This window comes from Geotrypetes seraphini, chromosome 1 (assembly GCF_902459505.1).
Source record: "Geotrypetes seraphini chromosome 1, aGeoSer1.1, whole genome shotgun sequence".
NCBI lineage: Eukaryota > Metazoa > Chordata > Amphibia > Gymnophiona > Dermophiidae > Geotrypetes > Geotrypetes seraphini.
This window is the reverse complement of record NC_047084.1, coordinates 186,469,438-186,485,363: the sequence shown is the minus strand read 5'-3', so window position 1 is coordinate 186,485,363 and position 15,926 is coordinate 186,469,438. Positions and strand designations below refer to the sequence as shown.

The following is a 15,926-nucleotide window of genomic DNA, read 5'->3' as shown; positions in this document are numbered from 1 at the left end:
TAACATTCAGTGCAAAGAAGTGCAGATTAATGCATTTGGGAATTAGAAATTGGAAGGAGCCATATGTGCTTGGAGGTAAGAGGTTGATATGCATGGATGGGGAGAAGCACCTTGGGTTGATAGTATCCAAAGATCTAAAGGCAAAGAAACACTGTGACAAGGCGGTAGCAGTTGCCAGAAGGAATGCGAGGCTGTATAGAAAGAAGCATATCCAGTAAGAAGGTATTGATGCTCCTGTACAGGCCGTTGGTGAGACCCCACTTGGAGTATTGTGTTCAGTTTTGGAGCCCATATCTGGTAAAGGACATAAGAATTGAAACGGTCCAGAGAAAGATGACGAAAATGGTAGGAGGTTTGCACTAAAAGACATATGAGGAAAGACTGGAAGCCCTGAATATGTATGTCCTAAAGCACATGTGTCAAACAGAAGGCCCATGGGACGAATCCAGCCCGCCTGGCCTTTTTTATGTGGCCCGTGACAACATTCCCGATCTTCCCCTTCTGAGCCCAGCATGTCCTCCCCTCCACGCCGGTCCGACGACGACAATGTCACTACGCCTGAAAGTCCGCCGGCCTCGGTAGTGACTTGGCAGTGCTGTTCGTGGCTCTCTACGTCCGCCACAGTCCTGGGCGGAAACAGGAAGTTGCGTGTCATTGGAGACAGACCGCGGCAGGCAGAAAGAGAAGGAGGAGCCATGCACAGCACTCCCGAATTGCCAAGGCTGGCAGATTCCCCGGCAGCAACATCAGACCGGCGCCAGAGGGAAAGGCATGACGAGCTGTGAAGAGAGCGAGATGAAGGGAGAGAAGAGGTTGGACCTGGAGTAGTGTGGAGAAAGAGGGAAAAAGATATTTGAAGGGAGAACCATTGGGCAAAGAAAGGGAGAAATGGTGGACCTGGGGGGAGGGAGGGTGGCAGGCAGACAGGGGGTGAGATGGGATGGGGGGCATTTGGGAAGAGAAAGGGAGAGAAGTTGAATCTGGAGATGGAAGGGGATGGAGAAATGTTAGGCCTGGGGGTGGAAGGGAGAGAGAGATGCAGCATCTCTTTTTTTATTTTTTTTTCCCTTCCATCTCATTGTTCAGCATCAAGGGGGGAGGGAAGAAGAACAACAGAAAAGAGGCAGAGCAAAATGTTGGACCAAGAGGAGAGAGGAGGAGAGATAGAAGGAAATAGGAGGCTGTGAAAGGAGTGAGATGGGAAACGGGAGAGCTACAAAATAAGAGAAGATGGAAAATTGATAGGTAGCTCAAAATTTAAAAAGGAGAAGGATGAGAAAGAGGGCAAGATTTGAGTGAACAGAGGCAGAAAAGAAAAAAAAAAAGTTGAAAGGGAAAAATCAATATGTTGAGGACAGGGACTGGAGCAAGAGAGAAGAGAAGAAATAAATGGACAGCAGACACTGGAAAGAGAATTAGAAGATAGACAAAATCAGAAAGAGAAACTGGAACCAAAAGCAAAATGACTAGACAAAAGGTAGAAAAAATAATTACAATATGTCGGATTTGAAATATGTATCCTGCCAGAGCTGGTGTTAGACAGCAAGCATGAACTAGGACCTAAAAGAGAGGAAAAGTCTTATTTATTTTGTAGCCGGCGTGGGATTGGTGAAGTTGTATCCCTATACTTCTACTAAGACTAACCCCCTCCTTTGCTGGCACGCAGCGTGGGTTTTGGCGCCGGCGATTGATCCAACGCTCACAGAAGACCTGTGAGCATCGGAGCCACCACCGGCGCTGGGGCCCACACTGCGCTTCAGCAAAGGAGGGGGCAAGTATCTTAATAAAAAATCCAGCCCATGACTTAGCCTGCATTTTAGATTTCGGCCCATTATGTGATTTGAGTTTGACACCCCTGCCCTAGAAGAAAGGAGGGACAGGGGAGATATGATTCAGATGTTCAAATACTTGAAAGGTATTAACGTAGAACAAAATATTTTCCAGAGAAAGGAAAATGGTAAATCCAGAGGGCATAATCTGAGGTTGAGGGGTGATAGACTCAAGAGTAATGTTAGGAAATTCTTCTTTACGGAGAGGGTGGTTAATGATTGGAATGCATTCCCGAGGGAGGTGGTGGAGAGGAAAACGGTGAGAGTTTAAATAAAGTGTGGGATGAACACAGAGGATCTCTAATCAGAAAATAATGGTATAGTTTGAAGAACTAAGGCCAGTATTGGGCAGACTTGCACAGTATGTGTCCTCTATATGGCCATTTAGTTGAGGATGAGCTGGAGTGAGCTTTGACGGAAACTCCAGTAGATGGAACCTAAGCACAGTACTGGACGGAGCTCTGGGTTTCTGGCCCAGAAATATCTAAGAAAAAACCCAATTTAAATTAAATCATTTAATTATAGAGAGTGTATGTATGTTGGGCAGACTGGATGGATCATTCAGGTCTTTATCTGCCATCATTTACTATGTTACTATAACCTTATGTTAAGGGCTGTAAGTAGGGCTTCCTTGATGGATCTTACCATCAAAACGGATTTCTTGGTAGCTATTGCTTCAGTGAGAAGAGTCTCAGAGCCCCAAACTTTGTCTTTCAGAGAGCCATTTCTCAGAATTACAGAGGTGAGAGTGTATGCGTATGGTACTTACCTTCTTCCAAAGGTAGTCTCAGCATTTCAAGTGAACCAAGAATTCAGACATTCTAGTAATCCAACTGTTGGCATTCCAGTAATCCAACGTGCCAAAAAAGGATAGAGCATTGACGCTTCCAGATATCAGGATAATTCTTCTTCGGTATCTTGAGGTCACAAGTGAGTTTCATTTATCAGATCATCTTTTTGTACTGACTAATCCCAACAAATGAGGTAAACCAACTTCGAAGGCCTCAATCTCAAGATGGATCAAGGCAGCAATTGATTCAACTTACATCGGATGTGGTAAGCCCTCACTGGTGGCGTTGCAACCTCATTCCACCAGAGGTGTAGCGTCTTCATGGGTGGAATCCAGGGCAGTTCCACCCAAGGAAATTTGTAGGGCTGTCACATGGTCCTCGCTTCATACATATACAGAGTTTGAGTGGACTTAGCAGCATGGAGGAACTACTCTTTCAGCAAATTTATCTATCCCATCTTAGGCTCAGGGACCTGCTCTGGTATGTCCCAGTGTCTCAGGACTCGTGCTTTTGTGCTGGAATGAAAGATTAGGTTCTTACCTTGATGTGCTTTCTACTGGAAAGAATATTGAGAGTCCTAAAATCCTGCCCTGTCTGTGTTCAGTATAACCTGCTTTCAGTTGCAGAATGGGAGGTCTCCTCAGAGGCTTGTATTATGGCAGCTAGTGGCTGCAAGATGCTATGTTGACAGGAATTTAGAATCTATATTTGATCACTCCTGGTCAGAGGTTTCAGAACAGAGCAAATGTTTGGTGCTGGTTACCCTCAAATAAGTGTTTTTCACTCCACCTTGTTAATGCTGTATTGCATTTGTTAATTACTTGTATTTTGTTACAGAGCAGATTAATAGCGAGTGAGTGTAGAGTTCCCCGTGCCTCTCCTTGTTTTTTTTTTTCACCTCATTCAGGGGTTATCTGCTGCTTTGGTACGAACTGAGGAGATGGAGTACTGCTCCGTGACACAAGGAGGCGGAGCAGAAAAAAGTAGATATCTTCTGTATTCCCTCGTAGATGAGGATACACAACCCCACTAGTTTAGGATTCGTGCTTTTTACTGGAAAGAAGATTATCAAGGTAAGAACCTAATCTTCAATACATTTAGATTATTACTGTGTTTCCCTGAAAATAAGACCTACCCTGAAAATAAGCCCTAGCATGATTTTTGGGGTAGGTCTTAATATAAGCCCTACCCCCGAAAATAAGCCCTAGTTGCGGCAGCGCACCCACCTGCCGTAGCCCCTCCCTCTCCCACTGACCCATCTCTCCATCCCATCTGAACCGTGAGACAGGAATACCTTATAACAGCGATGCGGCAGAGGAACGCCCGGAAGATAGAAGGCCGTGAAGCAGCCTGTATAGATTGCTGCTGACGGTGTTATAAGGTAGTCCTGTCTCATGGTTCGGATGGGAGGGAGAGATGGGTCAGCGGGGGTGTGGGGGGTGTGCTGTGGCGGTGGGGGGATAGAATGATGCTACATGGGGGGATGCGAGGAATGAAGGGATAGAAGCTGCAATGGTTCTGCTGCACAGGGGGATGGGAGGGAGGGAGATACTGCACAAAGGGATGGGTGAGAGGGGAGGAAAGATGCTGCACATGTGGGGGAAAGAAAGGAAATAGGAAGAATTGGGGTAGAGGAGGGGAAGGGAGAGATGATCATTACATGAAAAAAAATAAGACATTCCTGAAAATAAGACCTAGTGCCTTTTTTGGGCCCCAAATTAATATGACAGTGTCTTATTTTTGGGGGAAACACAGTAGTAGTAGACATAAGAGTTTTCAAAGGGCATAGAAACTGTTTACTACATAGGAACCTTAATTATTTTACTTGGTATTATATTTTCTAGTGCTGTTGCTTTTAAGGGTTTATCTTTCCTTTTAGCATCAGTGTTTGCTCAGAATATGGGATTTCCTGCTGAAGATTTAACTACCAACAAGTCTCTTTCAATATATTCAGCATGGTTAAATCAAAATTGTCAGCCAAATTTCCGGAAGGTATGTTGGTCAGTTTTTTGCTTCTTTGATTAACATAGAAAAATACAGTTCTAGAGCAATGGTGTCTAATAGTCCATAGGGTTATGCATCTGAACCCACAAGTTGATTGCAGAATGCTGTCAATTATGTTTGAACTCCGTCTCCTTCCCAGGAAGCTGCTCCTGCCCCCTCAGTTGTGTTTTTTTGGTTGTTTGTTGTTGGTTTTTTTGCAAGCAAGTTGCTTAGAAGTGTTTATGCTCTGCTGTTTTATTATTTTCCAGTATTTTTTCTCAGGGTTTATTTGGAGGCTCAGTGCCCAGAGTTCCCACTTATTTGGACCTCTGCCTTGGAGAAGACACAGACTCACACTGCGTAAGTCTGCTGCTAGCATGATCGGGGTCACCTAGCTAGCCATCTTGCTTTTGCATTTTTTTGGAGCTCAGGGGCCGTCTCCTTCGTAGCTGCTCACATCCCTGATTTTATCAGGAGCTTGAACACAAGCTGTTTGTCTCCTTCTCTTTTTGGCTGAGATTAATAGTAGGCCAGCTGTATGGTCTTCTCCCCCATCACGGCATGAGTTTCCAGTGGTTGAGGCTCTTTCCAACATTGGACAAACTGGCAACCTGAAGACCAAGTTCATCCCATGAACCTGTGGGACAGAGTTCTTCCCTGTTTATCCCAGCTACATTTGTGAGCTAAAGCAGGCAGGCACATGGCACAATGAGTAAGGCTATTATAGCCTATGGGGAAAATCAGAGGGTAAGTCTCCAAAACTGAAATTTGAAGGTTTCTGCAGCCAGATCCAAGGTCCCCCACCTCTAAAACCCATTTCTCTGCAACTGTTTTTTGTTTTGTTTGTTTTTTTTTTTTGTACTTCAGGGTTCTACGGGCTTTTATTGGTATGATTTTGCTGGTGGTGGCCATCTTTGATTTTAATCTTTCTCTCTCTTTCTCGCTCTTTTGCTCTCTCTCTTTTTTTCTCTCTCTAATTAAAACAGGAACCTTTCAGAAAACGCCCCCCAGTTCGCCAGCTAAACCAGCCGAACCAAATGCCGCTGCTCTTTAAATTTCCCAAAGCTACCGACAACAAATGATGCTAAATAAGGAGAAATTAGGTCATTACATGCTAATTTTCTTTCTTTTAGTCCCTCCAGACCGGCACAGACACCCCACCCTTTCATTTTGTTTAGTGTTTTTGTGAAGAGTTCAGGATTTTTTTATACGGGATTTGTTTGGTTGGTTGTTGTGGTTTGTTTGGTGTTTTATGGTGTTCACTTCTGTTTTAAAAGCATTTCTTTTAATTTGCTTACCACAGAAATCAGATTTACTGGCCTGTAATTCCCTACTTCTTCCTTCCACTTTTGTATAGAGGGACCACATCTGCCCTTCTCCCATCCTCCAGTACCACTCCTAACTCTAGAGAAGCATTGAAAAGGTCAGTCAGCAGAGCTTCCCTAAGTTTCTTCAGTACCCTTGGATGTACACCATCTGGCCCCATCGCTTTGTTTACCTTTCATTTATCTAGCTCCTCACAAATGCACCCTTCCAAAAATCAATCAGGGTCTACCATTCACCATCCCTATTTGCATTTGTCTTCTGCGGTCCCACTCCTGAATCTTCAGCTGTGAAATATTACAGAAATATTTGTACAGAATACAGAAATATTTGTTAAATATTTTTTTTAATCAGCTTCTATATATTCCTCCCTTCAATTTTGAGTCTCACAATGCCCCTTTTGCACTTCTTCCTATCGTTGTTATATCTACAAAATAATTCTTGTCTCCCCATTTTACCATGTCAGCTATTTTTCTTCCATTTGTATCTTTGCTTTCCTGTCTACTCAACCAGCCTCTCTTAACTTTTCCAGATATTTTTGCATGTCTTCCTCTTTCTGTGATCTTTTGTAGTTTATGAAAGCTAACCTCTTATTCCTTACCTTCTCATCTACTATTTTTGAGAACCAAAGCGGCCTTCTTTTCCTCTTACTTGGCTCACAAAAAGATTTGTTGCCCTTACAATAACTCCTTTCACTTTTGCCCACTGCATTTCTACTCCTTCCAGACATTCCCATCCAGACAGCAATTCCTTGACATAATCCCCCATCCAAATAAAGTTAGCTTTTTTAAAGTCTAGAACTTTTACTTTTGAATGAGCCCTCTCTATATCCATCTTAATATTAAACTTAATATTAAACCCACTGTAACATCAGAAACACTTTCCCTGTTTGTAAGCATTAAGTCCAGTATGACCCCATCCCATGTGGGTTCCATTACCAATTGCTGGAACAGTTCTCCTAGTAGAGAACAGGATCTCCCTACTTCTAGAAGACCCTGCAATAGGTATACCCCAATCAACATCCAGCATGTTAAAATCACCTACTAGTAAAACGTTCCCTTTTTTAAATATATTCTGAATGGCTACTATTAAATCTTTGTCCACTTCTTCCGTATCTCCTATTTTGCTAGATATGTATTTTTATTTTTGTAATTGTTGAAAAAGTGATTCTCATAGTCCAGACTAAAGAATGACAAAAGGACAAAGTTTGCCCCCCATTCCCGCAGACTGTCCTCATTTGCACAAGCCTCAAACACTTACAAATTTATATTTTAAATCTTTTTATTAAATTATAAAAAGATACAATATTCTGTACAACTATTTATAAATCACAAATAGAGCCTTCAATTTCTATCTGGTTTTGGTACAACCTTCCCAAAGATTCAGTTGCATATGTTTTTACATCATCTGAGAAGGTAATTGGTTTGTCTTTCAGACATGGGTATAGAAGAGAACCTAAACTATGTAGTGGATGAACAGTAAAATAAGTGTCTATTAAATGTTGGAAATGCTCGTTGATGCCAGCAACAATGGATTTGTCTTTTGCAGTAACAAACAAGACTTTTGTTGCCACATTGAATGCAGACAAGACATAAATGTCATTTAACAGTGTTTCATTTAAATCCAAAAACAGCTGCTGCATTTTTTTCTAATCATTGAATTCAGTTGCCAATTGTCTAAGATGTGTTAAGTTTACAAATTGTCTTGTAGTTTGTCCCTTTACTTTTAATATTGTCATACACATTGAAATATTTGACATTGCATGTACAACAAATTTTTAATAAACCTGAACTTGAAACTTTAGAGAAGGACATGGGGACAAAGTTTGTTTCTGTCCCCATCCCATAGTTAGCCTCAGGTATCCGTCCCCATATCATTCTCTAGTCCAGACCATTTAGTTTCAAATAAGTTATGTTGTCTAGTGGTGTCTAAATAATTATCTGGTATTTGAATATGTTCATGACTATATAGTTATTTTCTTCTTAAATTCCATATGAAATTAGATCATTTCAGAATTTGTCCAATGCTATACTAAAGGCTATTAATATATTAATTGCAGAATGTGGTACCAGATGCTTCTAAATTCTGTGGACCATACAGGCCGGCAAAAGGTTTAAATGAAGGAAAATGGAATGTCCCACCGAAAATTCTCAATGTTAACAATCATGATACAATTGGTAAAGGGAGACTTCATGCAATTGATTCTTGCTGATGTGTTCTGTGTGCAGTTTATTCTTTGCCATTGATTTTAATTTTTTCAAATGTGCAGGCATGATTGTTATCGATGGAGTTGGAAACATTGCTGCTGGAACATCTACTAATGGTGCCACACACAAAATCCCAGGGTAAAGTTTTCATTTCCTCAATTACATATATAATTTTTTAAAAGGTTCTGAGTAGAAATAGATTCTTAGTTTAATATTTTCAAGTGTTTATTTTCTATCTTTGCTCTGCGATGATCATAATTCACTTTGTAAAGCTCTTTTGAATCCTGTGGAGAGTAAGAGTGGCAGTAGCTTCTATTTTTAAATTGGGAATATACATGATTTATTTTCTAAATCAAAACAAAACAACTATATAGGGACCTGACCCATTGTCTTTAGATAGCACAGAGTGCTTTGATGCCCACCCTTTCCTTCCTTCCCACACCAGTTCTCTGTGCATGAAAATCTGGTTTTAGAAAATGTTATTTTGCAGAACCCAGATAAGCAATGGATGATTCTAAAGTTCTGCTGAGATGTTAATTCTTTTACCGTTAAGTTTGTCTCAAATCATTGTAATATTCTCTCCCTCTCCCCACCAATGTTTTGTGTAGTCGTGTAGGAGATTCCCCAATAGCTGGAGCTGGAGCATATGCTGATAGCACTTGTGGTGGTGCAGCAGCTACAGGAGATGGTGATATAATGATGCGTTTTCTTCCCAGGTATAGTGCTTTAGAATATTTTTTTTGCAACTCCGTTGGTTCTATTTAACAGGATCTCTCATTTAATTTTAAAACTGAAGTCTTTTTTTATTTTATTTTTTTTTTTTGTCACCACATCCTTTTTCCACTTAATTTTTTTTTAATCTTATGAGGATTGCCTTTTTTAGTAGCTAATGAATCATAGTTGTTCCACTTTAGGAGTCACCATCCATCGTGAACAATAGGCTGAAATCTTCTGCTCATTGTGTGGCATTAGCCAGGAAAGCAAATGAAATGCTATGAATTATTAGAAAAGGGATACAAAATAAGGCAAAGTATATTATAATGCTTCTGTATCACTTCATTGTACAACCTCATCTTGAATATTATGTGCAGTTCTGGTCACCGTATCTAAAAAAAAAATGCAGAATTAGAAAAGTTCAAAAAAGGGAGAGCAAAATGATTAAGGGGATAGAAGAACTCTTCTCATATGAAGAAATGCCTTCAGAGGTTTGGGTAGTTCAACTTGGAAAAGAGATGGCTGAGGGGGTTTATGATAAGAACATAAGAATTACTTTGAGAGACCGAAGGTCCATCAAGCCCAGCATCCTGTTTCCAACAGTAGCCAATCCAGGTCTCAAGTACCTAGCTAGATCCCAAGTAGTAAAACAGATTTTATGTTGCTTATCCTAGGAATAAGCAGTGGATTTCCCCAGGCCTTTGGACTTCTCTTTAGGAAATTATCCAAATCTTTTTTAAACCCTGCTAACCTAACTGATTTCACCACATTATCCAAACCACAAATTCCAGATTTTAATTATATGCTGTGTAAAGAAATATTTTCTCTGATCGAAGCTTCATCGCATGCCCCCCTAGCCCTGGTATTTTTGGAAAGAGTAAACAAATGAATCACATCTACCCTTTCCATTCCACTCAGTATTTTTATAGACCTCCCCCTGAGCAGTCTCTTCTCTAAGTGGAAGAACTCTAGCCACTTTAACCTTTCCTCATAGGGAAGTCATCCCATCCCTTTTATCATTTTCGTCATCTTTTCTGTACTTTTTCTAATTCTGCTACATCTTTTTTGAGATACGGCAATCAGAATTGTACATAGTGTTCAAGGTGTGGCCTTACCATAGAGCAATACAAGGTTATTTTAACATTTTCATCTTTGTTTTACATTCCTTTCTTGATAATTCCTAACATTCTTTAGTGTCTCTCCAGACCAGCACAGCTCACTGATGGGTAATAGCTCACCATGGAGGTGGAGGCTGAGACACCAACTTTATGTGGGCTGTACAGTCCGTCTTGCAATCGGTCTGCTCTCAGTCTCCAGCAGGTGGAAGTGGTAAGCCTGTGCAGTCTTCCCTGGTTTAGTGAAGGCCTGTTGGATTTTGTTTAGGCCTTCTTGTCCTCATCTGTGGTGATGGATTGAGCTTGGGGGACCCTTTCGGTGGTCTATCTGACCTTGGGTGTGCCATACTCGACGGGTCGAATCCCTCCTCCCATTTCCCCCACCTCCCTGAAATTTTTTCACTAGAGGTGCCTCACCTGTAAGCCTTGTCACTGATACGGGCAAGGCATATGGCTTAGAGAGCCAGTGGGGGTCTGTTCAATTGTCTTTTAAGGTTATATTGATTTTAAAAAATGAGGCAGTGCCAGTCTGAAGGGAAGCCTTCAATTGAGGTAAATTGCAGTTAATTGCTAACCGGCACTTTTTATTTTTCAGCTAGTAGCGATTTTTGCAATGAGCACTTTTAAAGGGACAAAGTACTCCTTGTGTTCCTGCCGTGAGGTCAGCGCGGCCGACCTGTGTTTGTGGTGTGCCGGCTGCCACAAACTGGAATCCTTGTTGGCTTCGGATGCCGGCGAGCACAGTTCCCCTTCATGAGTGCTTTGCATGTTGGCAGCAGGCAGGGGGGAAGGCCAGGTTTCCCCTACCGTCCTTGCAGGGATTTCCCGAGCCACTGACGGTCAGGGAAAAAAAGTGGTTTCCCATAATGCAGATAGTGCTGGCTTGCCTGCTTTAGCGACTGAGGTGGTTCAGGCCTCTTTGCTGCTACAAGCTTCGGAGGAGTTTTTTTCGGCGGGTGTTGCACCGGTTTTGGCGGGAAACTCCTCCATTTTGTCTACAGCTTCAGTTGACCTGCCCCCTGTATTGAAGATCAAACTACATCCATTGATCAAATTATAGATTATCCAACCCAACTCAAATGTATACAAATTCTCCAAATAGGAGGTCTAAAGGATAACTTCTAAATACCTGTGTCCAACAATGTTTCTTTTGCACATAAAGTGCTTTAAATTCTCAATAATTTAAATTTTTGAACTCATTTGTTGTAAACATATAAACTGTCACTTAAAGAATAGAACTAATCCACGTGATTAATAATGAGGTTGAAGTATCATAAATATGCATGATTCTCAGTAAAGAGACCTCTTATAACTTGGATGTTATTTCAAGTCACCATTGGCTCTGGCTGGAAAGCCATTAAGATAAGTGTTGTTGCTCTTGTATAAAGTATATTTTAAAACAATACATGATTAATGAAGTTAAACTAAACAAAATTAAATAAACAGTTGTACTCCCCAATCAAGTTAGATTTTTAAACAAATTTGTTAAATAAATATTCAAATAAACTAATAATTAAACTTTAAGGTAGGAAGGAAGTTTGTGAAGTAAATGATTACATCACATGCATTCAGAATGAAGACTTGAAATAACATCTAAGTTATAAGAGATCTCTTTACTGAGAATCATGCATATTTATGATACTTCAACCTCATTAATCACATGAATTAGTTTTATTCTTTAAGTGACAGTTTATATGTTTACAACAAATGAGTTCAAAAATTTAAATTATTGAGAATTTAAAGCACTTTATGTGCAAAAGAAAAATTGTTGGACACAGGTATTTAGAAGTTATCCTTTAGACCCCCTATTTGGAGAATTGAAGAGACAGGGGCAGGGTTCTACTGGATCCTCTGCTTTGGCAGTGAGTCCTGCTGTGCTGCCAGGGGTTTTTTCCTCAGATTTTGTACTAGTCTTGTGCAAGGCTTATCTTCAGGCGGCTGGGGGTCCTGTTTTCTCTCCGGGGGTCTCAGTTTTTTTCAGGAGGTCTTTTACCCTCTATGTCCACTCCCATTCGGCCCTCCTTCAGTGCCAGTTCTGACCCAGCGCCCCCTCCCCCCCGGACGAATTTTGGTCTGATGAGGCGTTTTCGCCTAATGAGGACTTAGACCCCCTTAGGGGACCTCCAAGATCCTCTCAGGGTGATGGATGCCACTGGCAGGTGTTTCACGGAACGGCAAGCTGGCGAGGGCGCGTCGGTGGTGCGTATTTTTTCAGCGGGAAGAGCTCCAGGAGCTTATTCTGCAGGTTGCATCAGTCCTGCGTTTCAAGAAGGATGCAAAGGATCCCCCACGTGTGGTGGACCCCTTGCTTTGGAGGATCCGCTTAGCATCCCGCTCTTTTCCATGCATCAGGATAGTCAGGATATTGTGCTCGCGCAATGGAAGGCACTTGAAATGCCTTTTTGTTTTGCGTGGTCCATGAAGTCTAGGTGGCCATGTGTGGTGGTCTGGTGGCTCGGGCTTGTTTTCAGTGGTCTGAGTGTGTTCTTGACTGGGAGTCTGACTGGTCCTTGGTGGATCAGGAAGTAGCTAAGTTTGAGATGTGCAATTCTTATCTCTCGTATGTGAGGTATGTTCTGCTGCGCTTTCGGCCAAGTCCATGGCTCTCGGGGTGGCCGCTCACCGTACCCTGTTGCTCCCAGGTTGGTCGGGGGACTTGGCGTCTAAGACTAAGCTTACTAAATTTCCCTTTCGGAAGTCGTTCTTGTTTGGTGCGGCTCTGGACAGGTTGGTTCAGACCTTGATTGACTCTAAGGTGCCTCATCTTCCTGAGGACCATGCTTCAGAGGCATTGCTTGGGGATGTTTAAGTGATTTTCGCCTTTACTGCCTTTTCCAGCTTCCGGGTCTTCCTGGGGCCGTTTCAGCGTATTTAGTTCTTTCATGAGTCCCACCAGGGGGGCCGTGACTACTCCGATGGTCCCTCCACCACCCACCCAGCCCAATGACTCGTCGTGGACCCTTCCTCTGATACCAGGAGCGCCCGGTTGCAGGAGTTTTACCAGGGGTGGGCCAAGATCACAATGGATCAGTGAGTCCCAGAGGTGATTCAAGATGGCTATGCTCTGGACTTTTCTCAACCCTTGCCAGATTGCTTCCTCTCTTCTCCTTAACAGGCAGCTTGAAAGAAGTGGGCTTTTTGGCCGACCTTGCAGAGGCTGCTCTATTTCAAAACGGTTGTACCAGCGCCTTCTCGTGAGTGTCATTCCAGCAAGTATTCCATTTACTTTGTGGTGCCCAAGAAAGAGGGGTATTTCTGGCCCATTTTAGATCTGAAGAGGGTCAATAAGCTACTCCGGGTTCCATCTTTTCGTATGGGAACCCTGAGATCTGTAATTCTGGTGGTTCAGCCAGGGGAATGCTCGACTTCTCTCGATCTGATGGAGGCCTACCTGCCTGTTCAAATTCAAGCCTCCCATCAGCAGTTCCTTCGCTTTGCGATCTTGGGAAAGCACTTTCAGTTTTGGGTGCTTCCTTTTAGTCTGGCCACGGCTCTGCAGACGTCCACTGAGGTCATGGTAGTGGTGGTTGCGGCCTTGCACAAGGGGAACATTCTGGTTCATCTGGACAACTTATCCTTATCAGGAAAGCTCCCGGGTTATTGCTCAGGTTGTGGAGTTCCTGGAGTCAACTTGTCCACGAACCGGTTGACTCTGTCTCAGCGCCTGGAGTACCTTGGGGTTCTTTTTGATGCTGGTTTGGGGAAGGTCTTTCTTCTGGAGGCCCAGTGGACAAGTTGAAGTTGCAGATTCACCTTTTGATGGCTTCCTGGTGTCCTCGGGCACAAGACTTTCTCCAGGTTTTGGGGGTCAATGGTGGCCTCCTTGGCTGTGGTTCATTGGGCTTAGGCTCACATAGGGCCGCTTCAGTATGTGCTGCTCCGGCGGTAGTCGCCTCAATTGCACAATCTGGACTCTCCCATTCCTCTTCGGGGGTTAGTTAATTGCAGCCTCTATTGGTGGCTACAGTCTTCCATTCTGGTGCAGGGATTGAGTCTGGATCAGCTGAGTGGACAGTGCTTCTCACAGATGCCAGTCTCCTCGGCTAGGGAGCTCAGTGTCTCAGTCGCTCTGCTCAGGGCACTTGGTCTCTGGAGGAGGTGTCTTGGTCGATCAATGTTTTGGAGACCAGAGCCATCTGGTTGGCGTTGCTGATGGGTAGGTCGGTTTGGGTTCTCTCAGACAACGCCACAGCGGTGGCTTACGTCAATTGTCAGGAGGGAACAAAGAGTTGTGTGGTGGCGTAGGAGGTGACTCTGCTCATGGCTTGGGCAGGGGCTCATCTTCTGGACCTATCGGCTTCCCACATTCTGGGAGTGGAGAATGTCCAGGCGGACTTCCTCAGTCATCACGTGCTGGATCCCGGAGATTGGTGTCTCAGTCCCACGACCTTCGAGTTGATTGTGTAGGGCTGGGGCCAGCTTGTCATGGACCTGATGGCCACGAATGTCAACACCAAAGCGCCATGGTTCTTCAGTCAGTGCAGAAATCTTCAGGCCAAGGGGCTGGATACTATGGTACAGCCTTGGCCGATGGAGGGCCTCCTGTATTTGTTTTCCCCCATCCTCTTGTACATGGTTTGCATCGCTCGGTGCCCTGGCTGCGTGATCCTGTTGGTTCTGGACTGGCCCAGGCGCCCGTGGTACGCAGATCTGGTTCATCTTCTAGTGACAGATCCTCTTCTACTGCCCCTCTCACCCGACCTTCTGACATGGGGGTCCCATTCCAGTGTTAAATCCGGGTCCTTTTTGTCTTACGGCTTGGATCTTGAAAGGGAATGCCCAAGTAAGAAAGGCTATTCAGATAAGGTGATCTCCATCCTCTTTGGTTCTCAGAGACTTTTCAGGCTTAAGTGCAAGTTTAGCGTATCATTGAGGAGTAGTGGTCAGCGCGTGGCATGGTTCCCCTTCACGCTTCTTTGTCTCCTGGTGCAACTTGCGGCTTTATCTACGTTTCACAGTTTGCTGCATGGGCAGTGTTTGACCTCTTCTCCGGATGTAGTTCGTTTTTTGCGGGTGGCTAAGTTGTTCCAGCCTCTGGTGAGGCCTTTAGTTCCAGCCTGGGATCTCAATCTGGTACTGTCCGTGTTGGTGCACCCTCTTTTTGAGTCTCTGGGCTCTTGCACATTGAAGGACCTTACTGTTGAGGCTGTCTTCCTGTTGGCTATTACTTCTGCAAGATGCGTTTCCAAGCTGCAGGCTCTCTTGCAGGTCTTGTATCCTAGAGTTTTCTAGGGAGCATGTCGTGCTGCTGCTGGTTCCTTATTTTCTGACTAAGGTGGTCTCGCCTTTTCATGTCAACCAGTCCATGGTCCTCCCATTCTTGAGTATTCGGAAGGGTTCTTTGGAACAGAGGCAGTTGCGCAAGTTAGATGATTTAGAGGAGGAAAACGAGAAAAAAAAACATTCTGAACCAAATTCTTCCTGCCAGGCTCTGTACCCTGCCCACCTTGGGGGTTAGCACCCAAGAAAAGAATCTGAGTATCATTGTAGGCAATACAATGAAACCTTCCGCCCAATGTGCGGCGGCGGCCAAAAAAGCAAACAGGATGCTGGAAATTATTAAAAAAGAGATGGTTAACAAGAATGTCATAATGTCCCTGTATTGCTCCATGGTGTACCTCATTTGGACTATTGCATTAAATTCTGGTCTCCTTAGCTCAAAAAAGAGATAGTGGCACTAGAAAAGATTCAAAGAAGAGCGACCAAGATGGTAAAGGGGATGGAACTCCTCTTGTATGAGGAAAGACTAAAAAGGTTAGGGCTGTTCAGCTTGGAAAAGAGACACCTGTGGGGAAATATGATTGAAGTCTACAAAATCCTGAGTGGAATAGAATGGGTACAAGTGGATCGTTGTTGTTTTTTTTTTTTTTGGGGGGGGGGGGGTTCGTTCCGTCAGAAATTACAAAGACTAGGGGACACTCGAGGAAGTTACACGGAAATACTTTTAAAACCAGTAGGAGATTT

General features: G+C 43.5%; 1 protein-coding gene across 1 annotated transcript in view; it reads left to right on the top strand.

Moving 5' to 3' along the window:
• Positions 1-15,926, top strand: part of AGA (aspartylglucosaminidase) — a 38,868-nt gene that overhangs the window by 14,999 nt on the left and 7,943 nt on the right. The window contains exons 4-7 of the mRNA XM_033942933.1: positions 4,500-4,612; positions 7,986-8,103; positions 8,196-8,271; positions 8,742-8,849. Of these exons, the coding sequence (XP_033798824.1) occupies positions 4,500-4,612; positions 7,986-8,103; positions 8,196-8,271; positions 8,742-8,849 (415 nt within the window). The remainder of the gene's footprint in view (positions 1-4,499; positions 4,613-7,985; positions 8,104-8,195; positions 8,272-8,741; positions 8,850-15,926) is intronic.